This window comes from Armigeres subalbatus, chromosome 2 (assembly GCF_024139115.2).
Source record: "Armigeres subalbatus isolate Guangzhou_Male chromosome 2, GZ_Asu_2, whole genome shotgun sequence".
Classification (NCBI taxonomy): Eukaryota; Metazoa; Arthropoda; class Insecta; order Diptera; family Culicidae; genus Armigeres; species Armigeres subalbatus.
In genome coordinates this window covers 77,052,360-77,078,173 of record NC_085140.1, presented here as the reverse complement: position 1 = coordinate 77,078,173, position 25,814 = coordinate 77,052,360, and the positions used below count along the sequence as shown (strand labels likewise).

The 25,814-nt window shown below is 40.0% G+C and overlaps 3 protein-coding genes and 2 pseudogenes across 4 annotated transcripts in view; 4 read left to right on the top strand and 1 right to left on the bottom strand.

Annotated features, from left to right (window-relative positions):
• Nucleotides 1-2,867: 2,867 nt before the first annotated feature.
• Nucleotides 2,868-5,590, top strand: LOC134214569 (DNA helicase MCM8-like; annotated as a pseudogene).
• Nucleotides 5,591-8,289: 2,699 nt separating this feature from the next.
• LOC134214568 (protein phosphatase 1A-like) lies at nt 8,290-9,606 on the top strand (annotated as a pseudogene).
• A 3,368-nt stretch (nt 9,607-12,974) lies between these two features.
• Nucleotides 12,975-14,871, top strand: LOC134214567 (transmembrane protein 50A). The gene is made up of 3 exons (XM_062693913.1): nt 12,975-13,346; nt 13,446-13,577; nt 14,082-14,871. Exons 1-3 carry the CDS (start codon nt 13,257-13,259, stop codon nt 14,343-14,345), a joined length of 486 nt encoding a protein of 161 aa, XP_062549897.1. The 5' UTR covers nt 12,975-13,256; the 3' UTR covers nt 14,346-14,871.
• Nucleotides 14,872-15,931: 1,060 nt separating this feature from the next.
• Nucleotides 15,932-16,759, bottom strand: LOC134209053 (uncharacterized protein K02A2.6-like). The gene has a single exon (XM_062685034.1). It carries the CDS (start codon nt 16,757-16,759, stop codon nt 15,932-15,934), a length of 828 nt encoding a protein of 275 aa, XP_062541018.1.
• Nucleotides 16,760-22,264: 5,505 nt separating this feature from the next.
• LOC134209273 (calcium-binding protein E63-1) overlaps nt 22,265-25,814 on the top strand; it is a 370,945-nt gene continuing 367,395 nt past the window's right edge. Inside the window, exon 1 of one of the 2 annotated variants that reach the window (XM_062685253.1) lies at nt 22,265-22,495. Coding sequence is in view for 1 of the 2 variants with exons in the window: in XM_062685261.1 (XP_062541245.1) it covers nt 22,430-22,495 (66 nt within the window). In the remaining variant the exon portion in view is untranslated. The remainder of the gene's footprint in view (nt 22,496-25,814) is intronic. The other variant, XM_062685261.1, reaches the window with a different exon arrangement.

Below are 25,814 nucleotides of genomic sequence, written 5' to 3'. Positions count from 1 at the left end.
CCGCACACTAGATCAATCTTCAAGAGATTGTTTTGTTAACAGCTGACCCGTCTCTCTCTCTCTCTCTCTCTCTCTCTCTCTCTCTCTCTCTCTCTCTCTCTCTCTCTCTCTCTCTCTCTCTCTCTCTCTTGCTCTCTTTCTCTCTCTTGCTCTCTTTCTCTCTCTTGCTCTCTTTCTCTCTCTTGCTCTCTTTCTCTCTCTTGCTCTCTTTCTCTCTCTCTCTTGCTCTCTTTCTCTCTCTCTCTTGCTCTCTTTCTCTCTCTCTCTTGCTCTATTTCTCTTTCTCTTTCTCTCTCTCTCTTGCTCTCTTTCTCTGTCTCCCTCTCACTCGCTCTCTTTCTCTTTCTCTTCCTCTCCCTCTCTTTCTCTTTTTCTTTCTTGCTATCTCTCTCGCTCTTTCTTTTTCTCTCTCGCTCTCTTTCTCTTTCTCTCTCTCGCTCTCTTTCTCTTTCTCTCCCTCTCTTTCTCTTTCTCTTTCATTTCTTGCTCTCTTTCTCTTTCTCTCTCGCTCTTTTTTTTCTCTCTCGCTCTCTTTCTCTTTCTCTCTCGCTCTTTTTTTTCTCTCTCGCTCTCTTTCTCTTTCTCTCTCGCTCTCTTTCTCTCTCGCTCTCTTTCTATTTCTCTCTCGCTCTCTTTCTCTTTCTCTCTCGCTCTCTTTCTCTTTCTTTTTCTCTCTCGCTCTCTTTATCTTTTTCTTTCTCTTTCGCTCTTTCTCTTTTTCTCTCTCTCGCTCTCTTTCTCTCTCCCTCGCCCTCTTTCTCTTTCTATCTCTTTCTTTTTCTCTCTCCCTCTTTTTCTCTTTCTCTCTTCCGTATAAACCGATAGGGTTGAAGCGACGATGCATCGGGTGATGTGCGTAGTTTGAGTTTCAGGGACATTCTCGAGTCCCTTCGAAACGCGCAGAGGGTTACGGCAAGGGGATGGTCTTTCGTGTCTGCTATTCAACAACATTTTGGAGGGAGTAATACGAAGGTCAGGAATCGACACGAGTGGTACGATTTTCACGAAGTCCGTCCAGATATTTGTTTCGCCGGCAACATTGCTCATATGGCACGTAACTTTGAGAGGATGGAGGAAGCCTACATCTGACTGAAAAGCGAAGCTAAACGGATTGGACTAGTCATAAACATGTCGAAGACGAAGATTATGGGCTCACTGGTGACCTGACACATGGCAGGAAATCGTACGTACTTTGGACTCCGCAAAACGCTCCGATCTAATAGAGTTCGCCGCTGTACCAAACTGACTATCTACAAAACGCTTATTAGACCGGTAGTTCTCTACGGACACGAGACCTGGACGATGCTCGTGGAGAACCAAGGCGCACTGGGAGTTTTCGAAAGTAAAGTGCTGCGTATCATCTATGGTGGGGTGCAGATGGCGGACGGTTCGTGAAGAAGGCGAATGAACCACGAGTTGTATGAGCTGTTGGGAGAACCATCTATCGTTCACACCGCGAAAATCGGACGACTGCAGTTGGCCGGGCACGTGGCCAGAATGTCCGACAGTAATCCAGTGAAAATGGTTCTCGACAATGATCCGACGGGAATAATAAGGCGAGGTGCACAGCGAGCAAGGAGGATCGATCAGGTAGAGGACGATTTGCGAACCCTCCGCAGACTGCGTGGTTGGCAACTTGCTTTAAAACCGACGAACTTATGATCATTTCAACTCCGTGAGTGCCCTTGTCGGTACAATATTCAGAAGCCTCTCGTTACCTGGTTACTCTATCGGTAACACAAGAGTTAAAAACCCATATCTCACAAATCCTTGATCTAAATCTTACCTTAAATCAATAGTAAACTGATTTAAACTAATAAAATGTTTATTCATCCTACGCGAATAAAAATATCAAACGGTTCAATCGAAGTAAATTTCGATCGGGTCACGAGACAACAACCGTAAAAATACAGGAACTTTGCTATTAATTAGTATTAATTTTGTCATGTTTTATATAATCATAAATGTAACAACATATAATGTGGTTTATACCAAACCAATTACGTTGAACATATACATCTGTGCCCTTTTAAAAAAGGAGACAATAATGTCATCTCTTTTGTGGCTCTATTCAAATATTATGCTTTGGAGCACCGTGCTATGCTTCCTACCTGATATGACACTCGAAGAGTTTAGTTAGTGCGAAAACTCATCTGCTCACTTATCCATGTCCGATTTGCATCCAACAGGTTGTGGTCGACGGGAACTTTTGGTTTCGGTTTTCAAATCAATCGGTCAATGCATTCTTCTGCCATCTCTGGTATTTGTTTCGACAGTGACTGCCAGCAATAATTTCTACAGGAACAAACCAGATTGTTTGATTGGACTATTTACAACTCCGAAAGCGGAATAGCGGCACGAAAATTATTCATCCTTCTCGTCACAACTGAAGGTCCTACTGGATCCGATAATCATAAATACTGCCCAATAAACACACTTACCTCTAGAATACTATAAAATGTTTATACTTTTAACTAGGTATACGAGCATTAATTACACGATTACACGATTACAAAATTTGAAATCTTATGGATTCAATAAACCAAAACATAATGAACTTTCCGCAAAGTCAAGCGCAGGATTAGATAAATGCCATATCTTGCGGATGGGTTTGCGTTTAGTACACGTTAGTACCTAACCGTAAAGTCCATCCGGACGCAATGTGCGTTGGCCCATATAATCCAGTGCATTTAAAATAACTGTCAAAAAAACGGATTGCTAACCGGATCCATTGTGCGCCGGCCTTTAGTCTACCTTATGAAATTCCAAAACAATCCTTATGAAAAAGAATCATGAACTAACTTCAAAGTTCATTTCACTTCACGTTCATTCCAATGTTTACAAATAAAAAATAACAAAATTCCAACAGATTTTCTTTAACGGTAAAGATTTTAATAGAACTATTGTAACAGTACGATGAAATTGTGGATTCCGGCAACCTTACGGCCAGGTGTAATGTCTGGTCCACCACGAGAGTATCCCGTTGAACATACCCTTCCACGGATCGACGGCGATGCAGATATTGTTAACCCTTGATTCGCATTCTGCGTAGTCGCTAAGTTTTTGGAATCACAGCAACTACTGTCGTTTATGCTATTAAAAACCGTGCGAATATCCAGGATGGAAACTTTATTTACCCCAGCAAGGTAAGTGATTCGTTTCCCTTAATTTTAGAGCACCAAAAATTATTTTTTTGAAATTGATTCAGCATATTGTAAAGGATGACCTGCATCGTAAAAACTCGAACAGCCGAACGGCATTATGCCACATTCCCGGAGCAGTATAATCTGATGAAAATTTGAACTTTTGATTTGAGTGAGATATTGTCACGGGAGCAGCAGATGTGGCATTAATACAGTCGAGTGGAAAACATGTCGACAGGATGTAGTGGACAACCCAGAGCAAACGTTGATCATGGCTGAGCTAATCATGCATCAAGTTGTCATCAAGTCATTTGTTGATTAACTTCTGTCACAATCATCCAATTGGTCGTAATCCGAGATTCGTCTGTCGCATATGAAAACTAATAGCTAAGTTATTTGCCGTACGAGGAACTACAACTCTAGCCTACAGTTCAGGTAAGAAGGTTATTTTAGTCCTTAGGCGAATTACACACATTTGAGGAATGCAATGAAACAGATTACATCAATATAAATATTGCTTAGCTATGCTTTAATTTTTTCAGGTAATCAATACTTGGATGGCGTTCCGTTGCTCGTTGTGTCATGTACAGCAAACTATATGGCAGACAGATAGGATGTCAAGTAGGATGTTGACTCTTCCTACATCCTGTCGAGAAGCATGTATGGCACGGAGCGATCATCGATTTTTACGCAAACCGACGCCTTTTAAATCGTGCGCCAGCAGGAATCCATGCTCGGTGCTCGTTCAAGACATGGTCAGATTCCTAGAAGCATCGAGGTAGAGCTCACTCATAAGTTAGTGGATGCCGTTTGTCCGCGCACCATCATCGCCCACTGGAATTTCATTGTGGGCGATCCTGGTATTGGAAAGAGCCAAATGTTGCAATTGTGTGCTAAATTATTCCCAACTGCCATTTTCGCAAACAGGGGTACTCTAACGCTGCACTGACGGCGGCTGTTTAAAAAAAAAATACTCAGCAGAAACCTTGGCATTGGGCGCATAAGTAACTGGTAGATCAGGTACTTGCTGTATCGATGAAGTTGATAAAATATTCGAAAGCCATCTGATATTGTTGGAGGCCATGGAACAGCAAGTTGTAAGCATGGCTAAGGTAGAACGTAGAAGTCATTTATTCACTACCCATACGCACTTGTATCTTAGCTGCAGTCAATCCAGAGGTCATTACGATAAATCAAAAACCATATCAGAAAAGCTCCGAATGGAATCAGCTCTCTTGTCTCGATTCAATTTGGTTTTCATTCAACTTGATCGACTGAATTCTCGTCTGGACAACTTGCTGGCATCTCACATTCAACAATTATACTGCATGAGAGACGGACAACAACCACAAAGTGCAGGGTTTCAGGCCCATCTAACCGGAATGAGCACAATAACTATTCACGGATTACAAGCACAGCACCTATGCACGAACGATTTAAAATCAGAGCCAATGAGATAATGGTGTACTGCCGGTGGAACTGAATAAAATGAAATACCGGAAGAACGTCCATCCAAAGATGACGGAAGAAGCATTAGAGATACATTTTTACGCCGAAGTGGTTCGACCCCAGCAGGGAATGGATTCTATTCCAGTGACGACACGCCAGCTTGAGGCTTTGGTACGCTGTTCAGCAACGAATCAGTGTCAAGTCAACGATTTAGGGGATCTACAGTCGAATTGATATCCCTAACCCATTGGTCTTATGACGAATATGTTTCTTATTGCACAATAAAATTTAAGCGGTATCAGATTTTTTTATGTTCAAATTCCAATTATGAAATATTTTCTCATATTTTATATAAATATATTCATTCTGCCAAGGTATGAATTTCATTAGACAGACTTATGAGATTTCATAAGGTAGTTCTATGTTTTTTTTTATGCTCAACTTATAATACACATACGTATTCGATATGGCTCTGATTCATCCAAAGTTCATCCTATTCCATAAGGTTACCTTATGATTTTCAAACCATTATCTTGTGGCTAAATTTCATAAGGTAAACTAATGAACTTTGAAAGGTTTTTTACGGCAGTGTTGTTCTATCTCACCAACGGGATACCATAAAAGCTAATACAGGTAACTTTTCCTTTTCTCCTCGGCGTACTTTTTCTAAGAAAACTGACATACTTTAATAATTTTCATTCTTCACAGTTTCAACAGTGAAGCCTCGAGTAAAGCTAACTTCGATCCACCCAAGGGAAAACAAATCATAAGACAATTCAAATTCCCTTCACCAGTAGCAGAAGTTACAGCGTGTTGAGTAAGTATGGTGAACTGCGTCATCAGCGCCCTCAATTTCAGCGATTATGCATCAATGTTAAGTGACAGCAATTCGTGGCTCAGTTAAATAAAAAAATAAATGAAATGTAATTTACAATATATAAAAATATATATTTTTCTATATAAATAAAATCAATTTTATGTTTTAAATTCTATTGTTTTTATATTGTAATACTGGAGTGAAATTTTTGATAAATCCTAATGTACTTCTATAGTAAAACAATAAAAAAAGTAATAAAAAACATTTACATCACAGTGTTTTCTATTGTTTCGTCCATAGAAATCAACCCATTGAAAGACTGTAAAATCAATTGTTTTGCTCTGAATTTTGTATGGAAAAATTTCGAATTTTTTATTGTAAAGATACATAACAACCCCATTTTTACTGTAAAAGTCCCATTTACCATTCATTTTATCGTGCAAAACCATAAACTCGAATGCAATTTAATTGTAAAATTTTCGGTATATTCAATGGTAATTATTATGTAATGAATGGCAGTGTAACAGTAAAATTAATGGTTTTTCAATGATATTTTTTATCCGGGCAGTTGAGTTACAGACATCACGCAAGGCAGACGTGCTCAAGCAAGCGGCTGCATGAAGGACGCGACTATTCGGCTGGTCATTCGGCGGGTCTTTAATGGCGACGAGGAGAAAGATTCGATTTGATTTTATTATTTTTAGATGAGAGATGAAAGAGTTCGAGGAATTTGGTTTGGCGTTTCTTGTTTTGTGGTTGAAGAAGAAAGAATGCATAACAGAAGAAGGAACCGCAAAATGGAGTGATGTGAATTTTGTGTTTGAATTTATTTTTGTTGCTGAGTTTTAATTCGTTTAGCGAAGCACCATTATTGTATTGGTGTCTGGATGAACGTATATGTTTCGGCGCTGATGTTTCAAGTTCCGCAGTACACTGAAAGAAACGCCATAGTAACGCCTACCATACTGAGGGTAAAATTGAAAACATTTTACCACTTGATTTCGGTAGAACGTGTAACATATTTGATACTACTATGTTTGTCGTCAACTCTACTATGCTTTTCTGAGTGAGGTACTCTAGCATGGTTGACAATATTTTGTTGTTGAATTTCCTATGCATGCAATGACATGAACATGGTAAATTGAACTACAGTATCCCCTCGCTTATCCGGACCTCGCTAGTCCGACGACTCGTTAGTCCGGATTTCGCTAATTCGGAATTTTCCGGATTAAAAAGTATCAACACCCATTTAAACACATTATGCTGTCAGTTTTCAAATTTGTGCTGTGATTTTGTTTTGATTCATTTGTATGGATTTGACAGTCGGATTAACGAGAGAAACGCTGCTAGTCCGGCCATACATTTGTCGGATCAGCGGGGGTATACTGTATTAAGAAAGTTTTCCATAGTAGGTATGGTGGTAATTTCGGATTTCTTATCAAACAACAACAATTTCGTTTTCGTTTTAAATGAGATATTTTATTATTTGTACATTGAAACAATATTTAACAGATTTCGAGATGGAATATTGCGTGCAGATTTAAAAGCAGAATTACATATTGATTTGCCAGCTGTGTGGTGGTTAGAATCAATCAGTATCAATCTTGCCGTATTGACTCAAAGTGAAATACTCGGGAGGCCAGAAGTTCCACGTATTATGATTGCCTAATCTGATTAAGGCTGTGAACCATTCCACCGATTCGTTTAACTTTTAGTTAAAATTTGACAGTTCGATGGTTATTTCGCCGTGGTCAAAAATAACCCTGCTCCGGAGCATGGTTAGATTTGACAGTTCAATAGTTAAACTTTGTTCGCGAGAAAATTGGCGCCAAATCCATTCCGTTCCGAATAACTATCAATCTGTCAAAACTCAAATGGGACGGCTTCGGAGTAAAATTTTAACCACGATGGGAAAATAACCATCTAAGTGTCAAATTTTAACTAAAAGTTAAACGAAAAGTTAAACCATTCCACCGGTTCACAGCCTAAATATCATTTTTGCAGGTGGAAATAATCCATAATTTCCAACGGCATAAATGATATTTATTCAACCAAATTAGGCAATCATAATATACGCGAAATTTCCTGTCATCCGAGCAATTCTTTTTGGGGCTACGGCAAGCCTATACGGATTGATTCCAACCACCAGACGACAGGCAAAGCAATATATTGTGCTTCCAGTTGAAAATCGAAGAGAGCTCTCGCGACAATCGAGTTTTTCCTTATTTCCTGATGTCGCAACTAGATCGCGACGAGGGCGCGTCGGTGACACCGGCGTGCGCCGTGTGGGGCGCGAGTCGCGACGTAGTTGAGACAAAAGAAAACGGGAGAAAGCTCGATTGGCGCGAGAGCTTACTGCAGTTTTCAACTGGAAGTACAATAGTGGATCGATTCTTGACGCGCCATCATCAGAAGCAGCATAATGTGCATGCGGGCAAGATAATCGGTATGCTTCTGGGAAGAAATTTGTTTGTACCGTATTGCTTTCCGCACTGAAAATCTGGAAGTATTTCAGAAATACGAGATTAGATGTATATATCTTCCATAAAAATATCTTGTTTGAAGTACTTACTGCAATTGAAATAAAATATCTGATTGAAATTTGGGAACCGGAGTAGAACTATTCGCACAGCAAAATATGTCAAATGAAAAATTTCACTTCGGAAAGGATGAAATAAACACAGATGAAATGTTACTACGTTCCATAGACCTTTCCCGTCCGACCATCCTATGTTTTGTATTTTTCCCCAAAACGTCTTTGGGTTTAGATAACATTGTGCATAAAATAAGCTGTTTTTATGAAACGGTTATTTTCTTACAATTTTTTCAAAAGATTAACATCGTCTGTTTTATGAGGTGAATATTCCTGCCAGACGATGTTGATCCTACAAATAATCGTGTTTTGGCACCACTGCACTGTGGTGAGAACAACGTAAAAATACTTTTTTCTGGCAACATTGTATCATTTTTATTTACAATTAAAATGTCAAACAAAAACAAAGCTGCGAATTTCCCCTTGCATCACACACTGCTGCCGGACAACTTGTGCATCGGAATTGGAAAGGAATTCGTATTTTGAACAGATTTAGATTCGCGGTATAAAGAGGTAGAGGAACCCAAAAAGTAATCCAGTTGTTGTGAAAATGTAACATTCATGCTGCGTGCGGTGTGAATTCCGAAAAACAAGGTTTTATGCAACTCTCAATCTGTGATATGGGTGCGTTCCTGGAGAAACATTCCGGTCACAAAGTGACCGATAATTATTGTGCTGCGAAGCTGCTCCAGTCGACCGTTCGGACACCGGAAATTAAAAATAACATCTATATTGGAAATTGTGAAGCTTCACCGGTAACTATCTGTCGTAACTGCTCACCGGGATCACAAAGCGATACTTCCGGGTGAAAAGCAGCGAGTCAAGAATCCCAGAGGGTCCATCATGATCCAGAGGGCAAACAGGAGCCTTGCAGTATCACAAGCGTTAAATAATTATAAAAATGTCAAGGATTTTGGCCAGGGCGAACAGCTGATATACCACTAGCCTGACATCTTCTCCCAAGATCAAGATCCTGCGGTTATGCTTCTTTTACTGACCTGCGACGGTGTGTGGGATGTAATGACCAATGCCAACATCTGGTAGTTTGTGCACATACGGATGCAGATCGCCGATAGCTTGAAAGACATCGCCCACCAGGTCATCGACATGTGTCTACGCAAAGGTAGTCGCGACAACATGAACATAATTATCATTGCATTCCCTGGTGCAATGCACAACGAATACACTATCGAAAAAGAAGACAAGTTGGAAACGGCACAGCGCATGAAGATTGAGGAGATGATCACCGAAATGGGCCCCAACGTCGAGTATGGTTTGCTGTTTAAGCATATCAGGGGCATGCAACCGTGCATTGAGCTCGATGCTAAGTTTTCATTCGTGTCGAAGTTGTTTTCAAGGAGCTGTGCCCGAAACTGGCGGACACTTGGGGGATGGGTGGGCTATTGAGCAGCGGAGGTTTTTTGACATAACACTCGGCTGTCGTAACGCTACTGGAGAGGTTGTGACAGGAACATCAAAGCTGGTATGCCTTCACTGGAGGAGGCGGTCGAGATTTAAGCGGCAATAACAAATGAGCGCATAGATGTTTGAGCAGAAAAAAGCAGTACGAACGTTCCGAGATCGAATTAAGAATTGTATAAAAATATAGCAGTATTACAAGCATTTTGACCATCATCTGGTCATAAGGGTCATTCAACAACTTTTCGAAATTTTTAATAAAAGTCTATAATAAAAATCTTTTCATGACCTTCTCTAAAACTTATTGAATATACACTCCTTCATTTGTTTTTATAGCTCCAGATCTTGATCCTTACCTTTGTTCGGTCTGATTCTGATTACCTCCTAATGCTGTACCACTATCCGTGGTTTGGAACAATACTAGATCGCTTTGAAAATATGTCTTATACTAATGACACACTGGGTACAATAATCTTGAAATTAATACCATACCAATTATTGTCTTTATTAAAAATAGTCTTGGAATAATTTTATTCAACCGTCTAAGACGAATTAAGTACTCTCCATTTAATTCCATTAATTATAACTTAGACGGTTGAATACATTCCACTAGAAGAGCTTAATATATTTTTCTGATAATTTTCTTGTTCTCTTGTACCATGGTACATGGTACAAGTACCACAGGTGTGTCCTTAGTATTATGTGCAAAAGAGAGCCTCTATTTAATTCCATTATTTTTCGATTACAAAACAATACAAAAGTTTTCTTCGGATTTCTTGGCCGATATCTAGAGAGAATAGCTCTATCTAGTGTGTTGAAGAGAAAATGTAGCAGAAAAAGCAAAACTAGCCGATCTATTAGCACAAGAGAGCGTGAACAAGGAGAGTTTCTTTTGCACATACGACCTGTTTTCGAAGAAATTTAGAATATACAAAAAAAATAGATATAAATTGTCCTTCCAAACGAAACGATTTTCTTGAACTTTTTTGTTTACTTTACCCTTTCATATTGCGTTTTCTTGGTTCTTATTCATATCTGTTGTTGACTACTTGATTCATGTTTGCTTCGTACAACATACTAGTAGCTTTCGTCAAACGATTTACTTTCTATGCAACTTTTGTTAATTATCATAAGACAAGTTAGTTCTATCCCAATTCAATCACTTGATTGAATCTGTGAAGTTTTATTTTATCTGTGTATTTTGACCTTGACATTAGGATCGTCTTTAGTCGAGTCAAGTACGAGATTACAAAAACGGCATTACTGTTGAGGTCGAAATACGTATCAGTAAAGTTATAATTAAATGGGAAGATGGATTAAGTGGTGGAATGGAATAGAAAATAACTCGTCTTATAATGACAAGTTAAGACATTCCAATGACAAGTTCTAAATAATTTTAAACTTTTTAATTTTTTACATTTAGTTTTCTTGTCTCGTTCGCTTCATGCTTCCTACCATATTAACCATAATTTGATCTTCTCCACCGTCAGCAGTTCAGGCTTGGAGTTGTTATTGAGCTGTTGGCACGCGGCTTCCTGCTGTTTGAACGCTCTGATGCGACGTCCTCGATCTCTAGTAATGAAAGAAATCCATTCCCAAAAACGAGATGCATTCATACATAATGTGTAGTATGCTCCCACAGTGTAGTGATGCCTGTTGATGCCAGTGCACAAAGCATTCCTCGAAGCCGGCATAACTTCCGATGTGTAGACACGGGCCGGGCCAATCATACCGGAAAAGAGCCCGGTCAAAATACGTCCCGGATAGATCATTTTCATATTTGTGGCGCACGCAATTATGATCCAGCTGATAATCATGGGAATTTCCGTTATCAGTACGGCCTTCTTGCGTACAAAATTGTTCATAACGTAGCCACTGACCAGACACCCGATGGGTGTTCCGGTCGTTGTTAGAGATGCTACCTACGATGTTTAGCTTTCGTTCACTGGGATTAGTGTATAAGGAGCGTGCGGTTACGGAACGACAACGGAACGGCCGAGAAACCGAAGATCAAACCAGTATTGATGGTTGCAGTGAAAGCGGTAATCACTTGACGCTTCACTTTGCCTGATTGACCTTCAAAATTCGGCAGCGTAACGGCGCCCTTTTCATTGGTGGTTATAATATAGGGTACTGCGCCCTTATCTGCCAGGACTGCATTTTCCATTCCAGTCATTTTATCGATATTTTTCTCCTAATTCAGCTGGTACTTTATTTACACTTTGCCTGTGCGTGCTGTTCTAAGGTTTAGTTGGTACCTACAATAAAATAAACACGATGGAAATATTTCCGATTTTTAACAAATTGTGCTTGCAAATATTAAAATATCACATTTTGGGAAACTATCTACGGCTAGAGCAAGTCTAAATTTCTGAGAAAATGCACCACCCAGTTTGGCGAAAACCAAGACCGGCCAGCGGGTAGAATACTGCCATCTTCTGTCGCCCGTTCGACGCCGCCTGAATTACGCTGCCGAAGGTGAGGTTCATTGCGAACGATTGTCCCGGCAGGGCATCGATGACTATCCCTGGGATTCAACTGCTGGAGACTTGCCGAATCAACCGGTGCATATATCCATAAATACTCAATAACTGCAACGACGACTACTGTATGTAGATCAAACATTCTTCGAATAATTTTGCCGTAAAAAGGGTAAAAAGCGGTTGTTTTCTTTAAAAGCAATAATAAATAATAAACAAAAACAAAGTTGTGTGGTGAATTTACACAAAATGACAGGTCGGAAAAGGGTAGACTTGGGTTCAACGGGTTTTGTGGCGAAAAAAATAATAGAGGAAACAGGGGTGAAAAAATCCAAAAAAAGTTTTTGATTGTTTTTCAATAGTTCCAGGCGTAAAAAAATACTGGTTTCTTGGGAAAAGTGTCTCAGAAAAATAAAAAGAACCATTTGAGCAAATAATATTTTTTCACGGGAAAGGTCTATTGGCTATAACCATGAAATAATATGGTAAAATGGTAGATTCGAAGCACTATTTACAAAATGTGTGGTTGTGATCACTACATGGCTCATGGTAAACGGTTCGATGACATTCCATAGTGATGTCAACTAAATCATGGTCGTCTTTACATTAGATTGACGTTATCTCTACTGCGTTATTGCATGGTAAAACTAAACAAGTTTGCGTTGTTGAATTTACTACTAGATTTTTATCAGTGTATAGGAGTTCCTTTCCCTTCAGAAACGAATGCTAAAAAGTACACTCACAAAAAACTCCTCATTATATTCATGAGTTCACACATGGATTTTTGCAATGGGGGTAGCGGAATGGATTCCATATTTTCGACACATATATTCCATGCGCCCACATGCATTGCATGAGTTTTCACACATGCTATCCATGTGGGTCATAGTATCCATGTGTGAATTTGTATGCAATTAAGTATATGCCGACGCATGAAATGCATATTTCAAAATACATGGATTTTTGCCATAAAGTATGTGTCGATTTTCCTGAGTGTACGTTCAAAGCCAGTGAGCTCGCAAGTGAGCTCTCAATGCTTGACGTTTCCAGCAATCAACTCCAAGAACTCATCCTCTCAACTCTCGAGTGCAGCTTTGACAACAATCCCAAACATCAGACTCTGCAAGACGAAGATTTTGAAAAAAAAGCATTATCGCATTAGAAAAATTTAAAATATATTAGTTCTATCGTTTATCGTTGAGAATTTCACTGTTCATTATCGACTGCAGCAAAACGGTGATAGAGATCTCGATAAAACACGGATAAATATGTGCTAGAAAAAGTGAGCTGTCGAGTCAAGTAAGTGATTTCAAAGCATAAGGTGAAACTCGATCCGTCGTAAGTAGACATCCAAAATGTCGATAATGGACAGAATCAGACAATCGTACTGGGTCGAAAATGTCCCCAGGAGAAACATCGTCGCGACGCTGATCGCTTCCTTCCTGGTAAGTTTCGCGAAGTTGTCAAGACCGCGACGACATCCGATAATTAAATTACCCCAAGAAGAGAATGTTTATTTTCACTTCCTGTTTTCCTTTCTCCAGTTCTTCTCCGGATGGTGGATTGCAATCGATACGGCGGCAGTGCATCCCAAGTCATGGGACTTTTCCTACTATATTTGCGGTATTCTGGCCACGATCAGCTTCTTCATGGTTAATTCCATCTCCAACGAAATGGTGAGTCATCGATCTTTGTTTCTTGCGTACAGAAAAAAAGCTTCACAAGTAAATAACATTGAATGATTGTATGCAATGGACTAGGCCTAATAGATTTATACTGGGAATGCACGTTAGACGACTGAATTGGTTCTATCTCTTTATTCAGTTTTTTTAAATAATGGAATTAAACTTTCCCCAAACACACGCAACGCGATTCTATTGCTTGGCGGCAGCGATTCTGTCGCCATTGGTATGGGAACGTAAATGGAACCATTGTCTGCAGCGATCTAACAATAGAATCGCGGTGACAGAATCGCTTAGGTCTGATGGAGCATTTAAAATCCTTTAACATTTGTTTGCTTCCTTGACTTAATACCGTTTTTCAGTTCAACCATTAAAATAACTACTCTTCGTAATTTCTGGCATTGACAGAAATTTCATCCCTCCAATCGTTCTAAAGTGCATTCGAAGCGACATTCGCGATTGTTTTGTACTAATAAACCCACTTTTTCATACCCTCAGCTTCACGGCGGCGCCGGCTATACCGGAGGTGTTCTCGGTGAGAGCGGAATTAAAGTCTTCCTGTTTGTGGGCTTCGTGCTGGGCTTTGCCTCGATCATTGCCGCCATTTGGATCATGATTGCCGAGTTTGCCGTCAACGATGATAAAACGGAAAAAGGACCAGGCTACGCCCTATTGGTGCATAATATTTTCATTTTCTTCTCGTCGATAATTTACAAGTTCGGACGCCACAGTGACGATCCGTACGCGGCTGGAATATTTTAGGGAGCGAGCCATGAACTGAGTCGCTACTTGCAATTCGATCAAATGATTCAATTCTACGCCAGCATTTCCGTTTTTTCTCATTCAAATTTTAGTTTTATCCGAAGTACTTCTTATGTAAAAGCCACGAATAGTTGGCTTTATCGTATGAGAACATTATGTTGGCTGTTCTGATTAGTAGGTGATATTTTATTATTTTATTTTCATCGTATCAAAGTGAAATAATAATATTTTATTTACAACTTTTGGGGTCTATGTCGCAAACCGAGTCAATCGCTCGACTGATATCGATAATACGAAAAAATGACTCAATTTTTGCGAATTGATCTAAATCCTGCAAATCGTGTTGATTCTATTACTTTATGAAACATCTGCTAGCTGCAGAGCATGAAAATATTACACTAATCCGAAGCGAATAAAGTAACGATACTGTAATTATTGAAATCTTTTTTTTTTGGAATATGTAAAATATATTAATCCTAAAATAAAGCTCTATTGAAATAAACGTAAGTAATTAGAAACTGTATAATGCTGTTTATTGTGTTTGATTTTTTGATGCATATGATTGATTAGTCGACGTTATTATTTATTTACTCAGCAAAGGTCGAAGTGGCCTCTGCAGTACGTAACAGTCATCTCCATTCAGCTCTGTCCATGGCTGTACCTTGCCAAACACGCAGTCTATGGGAGGGTCCGCAAATCATCTTCCACCAGATCGATCTATCTTGCTCGCTGCGCACCTTGCCTTCGTGTTCCCGTCGGATCGTTATCGAGGGCCATTTTCACCAGATTACTGTCCGACACACGCATACCAGGAATGACAATATTATGGAACTGAGATGAACCTCGGATCTGTTTTCACAAAGTTCACAAGTAATTCGGACAATGATAAGTTCCAAAAAGTGTGTCTACAAAATTTAAACACATACACACACATACAGACATCACCTCAGTTCGTCGAGCTGAGTCGATTGGTATATAACACTATGCTGCCGTAATCTGAAAAAGTGACGTAACAGCCATTTTACAACATGCATGTTTTTCATTTTTCTGTTAAAGAGCTCGATGAGTAGTACTCGTTAACACCATTTTTGGAAAATGGCGTATACGTCACTTTTCCAGATTACGGCAGTATGGGTCTCCGGGCCTCCTATCAGAAATTCGTTTTTGGAGTGATCATATAGCCTTTCGGTACAATTTTGCTGTACGAGAAAGGCAAAACAAACTTTTTATAGGAGCTCGGAGACTAATTTTTCATTCGTAAAATGTAATCCAAAAATTTATTTATTTTTGTGACACTTATTCTTACAATTTACTTACTTACTATATACTTTACTTACTGTTGGATATTTCGGGATCTCGATAAATAGTGGGTAGCCGCGATTACATTTAGCAACGTTTATTGTTAATATCGGATATCGAACGAATTAAAATATCGAGCAATAGAAAACGCCGACGAGACTGCAGTATAACAAAATTCGTATTCTTATTAACTGAAAGGCAGTATTGCCAGAAAATGTGTAATACAATCCAGGGTTTTAAACACATACATAACATTTATTCCCTCCTTTCGGAATGAACTTACGTTTCTACGGTGTATACTTGCAAGGTAGACGAGGATCTTTGAATTCAGCAGCTGCAAATTGTGGACCATTATCCGAAACAACAATAACGGGTACTCCATAACGTGAAAACAGCTCATCCAAAATTCCAATCGTCGCTGAAGTTGTCGTTGAATTGGTGACCTTCACTTCCAACCACTTGCTATAGGCGTCGACTATAATCAGCAGCATGGAGCCTGCAACCGGACCAGCATAATCAACGTGAATCCTTTCCCAGGGACCTTTGGGGTACTGCCAGTGGTGGTCACTAAACTTTGGAGGAAGATGTGCTTGACGAGCGCATGCGGAACAAGATTTCACTGCTTTTTCGATGTCCGCATCTATTCCCGGCCAGTAAACAAACGAACGAGCAAGTCCCTTCATCTTCACAATACCAATGTGCGACACATGGAGGTCATCCAGGACAAACTGACGAAGAACAGATGGTATAACTACACGGTGTTCAAAAAGTAAACAACAGGCAGCGAGAGTGTATTTGGCTTCAGGTGCTTTGTATTCGTACCTTGTTAAATCTGCGCCAGTTTCCAGGAGTTGTATTATTTTACCCAGACTAGGGTCTTTGCGAGACTCCCGAGCAATCTGTTCTGCACGAATCGGTAGTTGTGATATTTGATGCATCGTAAACAAGTCAAACTCATCGTCTTCACTCTCTCTTCCCTCAGTAGCAGATAGTTTCTTAGCAATCATCGGTGTACGGACAATTCGAGAGCAGTAATCTGCATTAACATTCTCCTTCGTGGATTTGTACACAACATCAAAATTGAAGTGTGCCAAATAATCAGCATAATTGGCCATTCTACTGATACAGAGTGTTGGTAAAGATTTGGCTGGATGCAAAATTTGAGCCAAGGGCTTGTTATCCGTTATTAGAGTAAATCTTCGAGCATACAGGTAGTAGAAAAACTTCTTAACTGCCCATACAATTGCGAGAGCCTCTTTGTCTATTTGTGGGTAGCGCTGTTCAGTAGCAGACATAGAGCAGCTAGCGTACGCTATCGGACGTTCTCTTCCGCTTGCCACGCGATGAGAGAGAACAGCACCTAATCCAAATTTGCTTGCATCCGTAGCCAATATTAATGGTAGATCGGGATCATACGGCATCAGTACTTGCGGCGAAATGATTGCTAGTTTTATGTCTTCGTATGCGGCACTTGTTTCTGGATCCCATGCATTGGAAAGACTGCGTTCAACATATCACGAAAACATCGAGACCGTGTGGATAGATTGGGAATGAACGCGTTGTAGTACGTTGCTTTTCCCGAAAACAGCTGTAATTCATCTGCATTCGATGGACGACGTGCATCTCTTACAGGTTCAATATGTTGGTCCGACTTATGCAATCCCGTAGCGTCAATCTTGTGACCCACACCCAAAAAAATCTGCACGTTGTTTCCACCTGAAAAAGTACGTAGATTTTTTCCACCTGAAATTCACGTAACTTTTACCTGATTTTTCGATAAAATTTTCATTCTACATGAAGATCAGGTAAGTTGTACCTGAGTTTTGGATAGTATTCACCGGACACGTAAGTTTCACCTGAATTTTCTGAAGCATTTGCGGTTACGTGTGCACGTAAAATGTACCTGAAAAATCAGGTGGAAACAACGTTTAGATTATTTGGAGTGCAGACATTCGAGAGCCGGGGTGGCAAATACACACTTCGAACGGTTCAATCGTAAACCGTGATACTTCAGTCGATCGAAAACTGCAGCTAGTGCAGTAAGTAGATTTTCAAAACAGTCCGCAAACACAATAATATCGTCGAAAAAATTTATCACATTTGGCAACCCTTGAAGCACTTTCCATGCGACGTTGCCAGATCGCAGGGATGTTCGCAGCTCCGTAGACTACTCTCGTCGGTCGCACTAGACCATGGGGGAGGTTCTTCATCAGTGCTGCCTTCTGGAAGAGTTTAGAGAAAAAGTAGAACCTTGGAAACTTGACATGGCATGATATAGAAAATGAGAATTAAAATGTCTCTAGAACGTTATAGAATTTTTTTGTCAAACAATTTTTAGTTTGTGGGGTTAGAAATTCAATAATCTTAAGCATTAACTGCCTATTAAAAAAAAATATAAAATTCGAGATATCATGTCTATTTTGTGTGGTTTTTAAATTCTAACCCCGTAAACCAAGATTTTTTTGAGAATCGTCCTTAATTTTTGTTTTATAACAAAAATAAACTTCATGTCCTATACCACACCGTGTGAAATTTCAATGATTCTACTTTTTCTCTCGATGACAGCTGGTGGTCTTTAGTTTAGTTTAGTTTTGCTTTGTGCGGGTGAGTAAATAAATCAGAAAGTGAAAGTTTGTTTCTTATCCGGTCGTGTTTCTCCAGTAAGCGGATCGGCCGGTCGTCGAAGTTTAGTTTTGCTTTGTGCGGAAGGCAAAACGATCGGCCGGTCGCCGTAATTTTACTCTGATTTGCGCGGGTGAGTAAATGAATCAGAAAGGGAAAGGTTGTTTCTTGTCCGGTCGTGTTTGTCCAGTCAGCGGATCGGCCGGTCGTCGAAGTTTAGTTTTGCTTTGTGCGGAAGGCAAAACGATCGGCCGGTCGTCATAATTTTGTTCTGCTTTGCGCGGGTGAGTGAATAAATCAGAAAGTGAAAGTTTCAGACAGCGAGAGTGTTATTTCCCATCCCATAGATCGCATCACTTACCGAAGTGAATCCAGATAAATTATCCTTTGTAACTAAAACGATATCCTATCCCAAGACAATCGTGGAGATGCAGAGGTGTTCTCGGTCTCTAGTAGCAACGAGAGTCGGACTAACAATCCTCCCCGTCCTATATGACCGTAAGGACGTGGCCGGCGCCGTTATTGACTTTAGATATTTGAGCTCCCGAAACGTGTACATTGAGAATGGGTAGCTAGTCCCAAGCCCCATTTATTGTGTTCTCTGCACAATTTCGCAAGTTCTAGTCAATCACGGAGTAGCAACTACGAATTGTGCGGTCATAATGCTCATGCGATGACAGCTGGTGGTCTTCTCCTCCCCTATGTGTTGGAGTATTCAGTGTTAGGATGTGTTGAAATTCAGCGTCGATTGTGAGGTGAGTGTAAGCATCCGTTACATCCAAGTGGCAGAATAGACTGGCTCCACTCATTCGATTGATTCAATTTTTGGTATCGGGTGTTCGTCGATGATCATTCGGGGATTCACCGTGGGCTTGTAGTTACCGGTAATACGTAATTTTCCATTCTTCTTCACAACGATGTGCGTAGGAGATGCCCATTCAGAGTAATCAACTCGTTTGTAGACACCTGTGGCTAACTTTCTATCGATTTCCTCCGCGTACTGGCTCTTTAATGCCAACGGTACGTCCCGTGCTTTTGCGAATATTGGTGATGTTCCCGGTCTCAGATGCACTGATGCCGGTGGACCTTTCAATGTTCCCGGACTGTCACTGAAAACATTATCATAGTTGTCCAGCAACTGAGACAGTGCTTGTTGATGGTCCACGGAGACCGCGGAGGAAGTTGACCTTAACGCATGTACTGCACTACTTTCAGCGAACAGCATGTTCAAATCCACTTCACCAGTGAATTCGGATATCCACTCTCTACCAAACAGAGTATCATAATCTTGAGCCACCACATACAAATCGACGTTGCGTGTAGTAAAACCGATTGTGGCACTCACTGGAAGGCGACCCAAACACCGAATACGGTGGCCAGTATAACTAGAGAACTGTCGATCAGATTTCAGAAGCGTGAAAGTTGGTTTTATTGTGCGGAGTTTGGTTTCACTTATGATTCCACACGGAGCCCCGGTGTCAACTTCCATGTCCAGTTTTTGACCGTCGATGATGACGTGTATGACTCGTTTCCCAGTTGTATTGACGGAGTGGATTTTTGCTAACGAATAGACCTTGTCTATTTGGGAATCAGGTAGCTCTTCCATTTGCACTTGACAAGCGGTTTGATCTGATTTCTACTTTCTGGATCTACACACTTTGGAAATGTGACCTTTTTGCTCACAATTATAGCACTTAGCATCACGAAACTTGCACTGAATTCGGGTATGATTACCACCACAGCCGCGACACACACTCTGTTCTGATTGTTGATTGTCACTACACTTCTGCCATGGATTTTGTGAGGAAGAGTCCACTTTACGTGTTTTCGGTTTTTCATAACCTAACTTATTGGTCGCCTCAGCAACCGACGATGGTCTAGCCGTTCGCAGATTGATTCGCCGTTTTGCTGAACAATTTTACGGAATTTGATACTCTCTACGTATACTTATCGTACCTTCGCCTGGTCAAAGTGGTCGACTAATGTAGTACGTAGATCGTCGTATGAGAGGGTTTCCGGATCGCCAGGACTCACTAAAAACTTTATGGCATTATTTAGCTCCGTTCCCATATGTACTCGTGCATAATGTGCATATTGAGCAGGTGGAATACAGCTTAGCTGTAATGCCCACTCAAAGCGTTTAAAATAATCTGATACGGAGGTATTGTCCACTGAACGGTATTCGGAAACAGAGAACGAGGGCGGCTTTACTTGGGTTGCAGTTGTTCTGGCGGGATCTGCCGCCATAGCTTCCATGGAGGATTTTAGGGCATTGGCTAAAATCTGCGTAAGAGATGTCATTAGCTCTTCGTTAGCCATCTTGATTATAACGAGACCGAAACGAACGCGTTACTTTCGACCGGAAAACTTTTGCCTTTTAATCCCACTTCTGACACCAAAATGTTGGATATTTCGGGATCTCGATAAAGAGTGGGTAGCCGCGATTACATTTAGCAACGTTTATTGTTAATATCGGATATCGAACGAATTAAAATATCGAGTAATAGAAAACGCCGACGAGACTGCAGTATAACAAAATTCGTATTCTTATTAACTGAAAGGCAGTATTGCCAGAAAATGTGTAATAAAATCCAGGGTTTTAAACACATACATAACACTTACAACAAGTTTAATAGGTCAGGTAATTCTATTTCATTGTTTCCTATTAGAAATGGGCCATATCAAACTATGGACTCAGAAGTCTAGCATTTTCAATGTTTATAGAAGTGAGCGTTTTTCAATTGCGTTTATTGTGTTCCGCCGTTTCCTCTAAACCTGCGCACACCAAAAACTCGGGCGTGGCCGAGCAAGCCAGCTGCGTTACCTGCACTGTGATTTTGCAGCTCGCTTAAACGCCGTCTTCGCTGGCACGCCCTCGGTCGATTCGACCTTGCCTAAGCCCGCGAATCCTTGGGCCTCACTCTGGGTAGAACTCGACTCCACGGATTTCACGGGTTCGCACTTGACCGTCCCGACCGCCCTCTCCAGCTTAGCGTCCAACATCGACTTTCGAAGTTTCAGCAAGCTCCCCTTGAGGTCCTTACTGATACTATGCTACGATGACGCAAAGTCGATGATGACATCAAGCTGTTCCGTCGCCACCTCGAAGGCCGAAAGCCCATCGCGTTTGCGGTTCATCGCCCTCACAAGCCATGGGCCGTCTATAACCTCTATCGGCGTAGCTGGTTAAGTGGCTCACACTGGCGCTGCGCACCGAGCTGCCGACAATTGCCTCTGGCCTCCTAGGCGGAGACCTGGACAACCCACCTCTTGCGAAGGGTTGCTCGGGAAAATAGCTCCACCACGCCACGCTCCGTTAAAGGCCTAGCTCATTATTTCACCCCCTGGCCATTTTTCGGGCACTTATCCTCAACCGATTTGCTCGCAACAGTTACATTCAACGCAGAATTCGGTCCTATTGTTTCCTAACGAGCCTGGATTAAAAACAAAGAGACGCAATACTCCTACCTTTAACAACCTTGTGCTCGATTGGAACAACCTATTTGACAGCAAATGCGCTGTTCCAATTTTGACACTTCATCTCTGTGTTATGAGTGCAGCCTCTTTATTGTTTCCTATTGAAAATTGGCCAGATCGGAAGTTATGGCCAAAAAACTATTTTTTAAAAGCACGAGAAAGGCGCCATCACCGCTACTTGGATTAATCTGGGTTTTTAATGAGCTGTAATGGATTCTAGGGATGTAATGCCAATAAGAAGAAGAAGAAGAACGTGCAAAGATGGACAACTGTTGTGGTCACATTTTTTTTCAAAACTGAATGCCACCATACGCAATCCGAGCAATTTAAAAAAAATCGTAGCGAAATTGACAACGATTTGCCCTTTACCTAGAGACCGAGTTCCCTCTACACTTCACATGTTCGTTACCGTTGAACGATGTTGATGCTAACGAATTGAACTCATGCTTACTCAATCACAGTCGGAGGTGTAGGATTTGTTTTCTCGAGTCAGTCGATGATTTTTTTTCGGTCGTGTTAATAGGTGACGGTCTTCTTCAAAAAGAGTTATCTGCATGTATAATCGACGAATATTTGATAGCATTTGAATAAGTGAATTCTGGATTGAATTTTAACAAAAAGTGCATAATATATTGGAAGTGTTTATTAAAAAAAGGCCTTGATCAACTTAGTAGCTTTCAATATTTATGTTTCCAATCCCAATGTCAACCGTAATCAACACGCTGAATTTCAAGCCCAATGAAAGGAGTGCGGTAAGTACTATATAACTTGTCCGTGTAATACATATACTGATATTCATGTCGTAGTCGATTTTTTGAAACGACTAATTTCAGGTGTATTATAGCTTATGAAATCAGCAATCTGCAAAAAATCAATCCTCTAGTAATTTCATCTCGATTAATAGTATCACAAAGGAGTAATAGTTATAGCTATAAAATGCTCTCCAAATCTTTTTTCAGTTTTGTTCCGATTATCTACGAGATCGACGCGCAATAGCAAATCGATATTATTATACCCTCGATTATACCTCAAGCAGTGTTGAAAAAAAAACTGTTGTAACTGTTACCGTTACAATCCAATAACTATTCATTATCGTGCTGCAATGGAAACATTGACCAATATCACTTTAATTTTTCCCTAAATTTCACGATTTATGATTCTTTCACCTCACCTGTAAGCTTGTTATGTCTCAACGGAAATCCATTAAGACAAAACAAACAACCATGCGTTCACCTTAATTTCACATGCAATTCAGTCATTTTACATCCCCTTTCAGGCGTTTTGCCCACAACCCATTTTTAAAACATATTTGTTGTTATCAATAGGAGTTTATTGTGAGGTTTAGCTGGTTTTGTAAATTGTGCAGCTGCACGTTGAAGTGATTCGGTGTTATTGTTTTTATTGGTGAAAACATCGAAAATCCTTAAGAGGTACATAATAGACTATTCTCCCTTTATTGTGCATGGCGAGTGAACGAAATAGACCCCATTGAGTTGTCTTAGCTTCCTCCCCACAAACTCCTACTCTTAGCCTTCTCGTGTTGCCAGCCGGATTCGAGTAACCTTGGGGAAGATCCGGTAACCAACTGATCGAGCGTCTGTTCACTGCGAGGAGGTGCAGCTCACTGCAACGTTGGTTCCCGATGTTAGGGGCGATTAATCGTTGTTCGAGCACTAGCGAGTCACTCTAAGCATAACTAGCCCAATGGTCTTCCTACCCGATCAGGAATGCATAACAAAATCATAACTCAATTCTATCAATTGTTGTTATTTAAAACAACGTGTTTTATAATTAGATAATTCGATAAAAATGTGTCTTCGGCCAGTTTTATTTCATATCAAAATCATAACATCATTAGTTATGTAGAGTAGAGTGGGGCAAGAGTGCGCGTGGGGTAAGAGTACGTTTTCGATTTTTTGAAGTAATAAAAAAAGATAAACTAGCAGCACTGCATCAGTTTGACAGGTATTCTGGCCAACTATTATCATGTGTAATTGTAAACGATTTGAATAAACAACAAGGGAGATATGGAGTTAGATAACTTTTTGGTCATTTTGCTAAAAATAATTAGATTTCCGCAACTAGTATTTCATTACCATATATACGTTCAATCAGGTGAACATTATACCATTTCGATAACCTATTGTATAGAGTACTTTATGGTACAGAACACCAATCCGGTTGGTTTTCCAAGAAGTCAAAACCATTACTTGAATATTTTTTGGGACTGTGGGGTAAAAGTACGCAGGATCCGGTGGGGCAAGAGTACGCATATGAATCTTCAAGTTATGATGTCAAACCCGTATCTCCGGCCGAAATAAGACTTCTTCCAAAGCGTAAAGATCCACAACTAAGAAAAAAGGGACAGAATTTGAAATTATCACAAGTTTTTAAGTTGAAGTAATTCGGTGTTAGAAAGGACTTAAGCGAACAAAGCACTGAAGCGAAATAATGAAATTGTATTAGGTCTTGTTGTACACCTAAACATAGTACGAAAACACAATTTCATTTAATCAAAAGAAACATTCATAAATTACGCAACGTTTAGCTGGGAGGGGTTGCGAGATGTGTGACGATCCATATATTTTTTAGAGGATTCATACAAATAGTGTAAGCTAGAGGGGGAGGGGGGGGGGCGGTTGATGAAAAAGCCAAATTTTACATTACGTGATTGGTGAACTTTCTTCAAGGAAAATGCCTTTGTATACGCCACGCGAAACCTGATATATATTTTTACCTCTGTAGTTTTTGGTATATATAAAAAAACAATGGTTTTTCGATGAAAGTGCACATTTTTAGGTCCCCCTCCCCCATTAAGAGTTACGTAATCTTTAAACATTCCCTAATATATGCTCATTAAACATCAATTAAATGTTATTAACTCTTATTTGTGTTAATATATACTTAAAGCACATGATTGGATAAATGCGTACTCTTACCCCACCCGATGCGCACTTTTACCCCACCGGTGGGGTAAGAGTGCGTTTTTCACTTGTCTTGCAATAAGGGTTCTACTAAAACGAATCTCAATAATTTCAATATTTTTTCCACTGGGTAACATGAAGGAAGAGTATATGAATCATCGACACTGAATTGATATGCAGTAGCTTGCTTCATAAGGGCCACATGATCGATTGAAAACTAAGTGCGTACTCTTGCCCCACTCTACTCTATATTTTCACAAAATAATTGCCTACATTTTTTGTAGACATTGGAAAAAAAGTCGGAGGTTATTACCTTCAGTATAACTTGAACCCGCTCGATATTAATACATAGCTGGAACAAAGTTAATTGCCTACATTATGGATGGAAATCTGTCGTAGTAGCGTAACAGATTTCTATCCGTGATGTAGGCAATTACCTTGAAAGTAGATTTTTGTATAGAAAAAAATATATCAACGTTTGTTATAATGTTGATATGAAGGTATCAACCTCTGTTCTAATTGTGTTACAGCTAGAGGTATTTTTGATATAATGTTTGTTATTTTAACAACTAACCAGCCAATTTTATAACACATTTTGTTACAATATTTTTCTGAAATAAATAACTCCCCTTGTTATAATTTTGTTATGCATTATTGATCGGGTAGGTCCTGATATTTGGTGGGTTAGAAAGTAGGACTTATTAGCTGTGTGTAATAAATTTTATTAGTAGAAGCAGAACGGACACTGCGTTGATTAGGGGTTGTCAGTAAATTATCCCGCTTGTCAATTGTTTGGTTTGCGGTACTTTAGATCGATTTCTATACACGGAAGAAATAAACTACCCAATAGTGAGTTTAATTCACCCAACCTCGAACATCCGTACGGGAAGCCAAAATTGAGTAAGTAGGGTCGAAGTAGTTTGCCTTTACTCCCATGTTAAAAAAGTACCCAACTGAAAATTTATTGACCCAAATTTAAGTTTAATTCACTCAATTTTGACCTCAGGTAATAAAACTCAAAATTGGCTTCCCGTATTGAACTGGCGTCGTTGGATTGTTTGGCTCTTTTGTTTTTGACAACAAAAGAAAGAGTGGATGAAAGCGAAGAGAAAAAATAACTCAAAAGTAAGTTTAAAAGTACTCAATT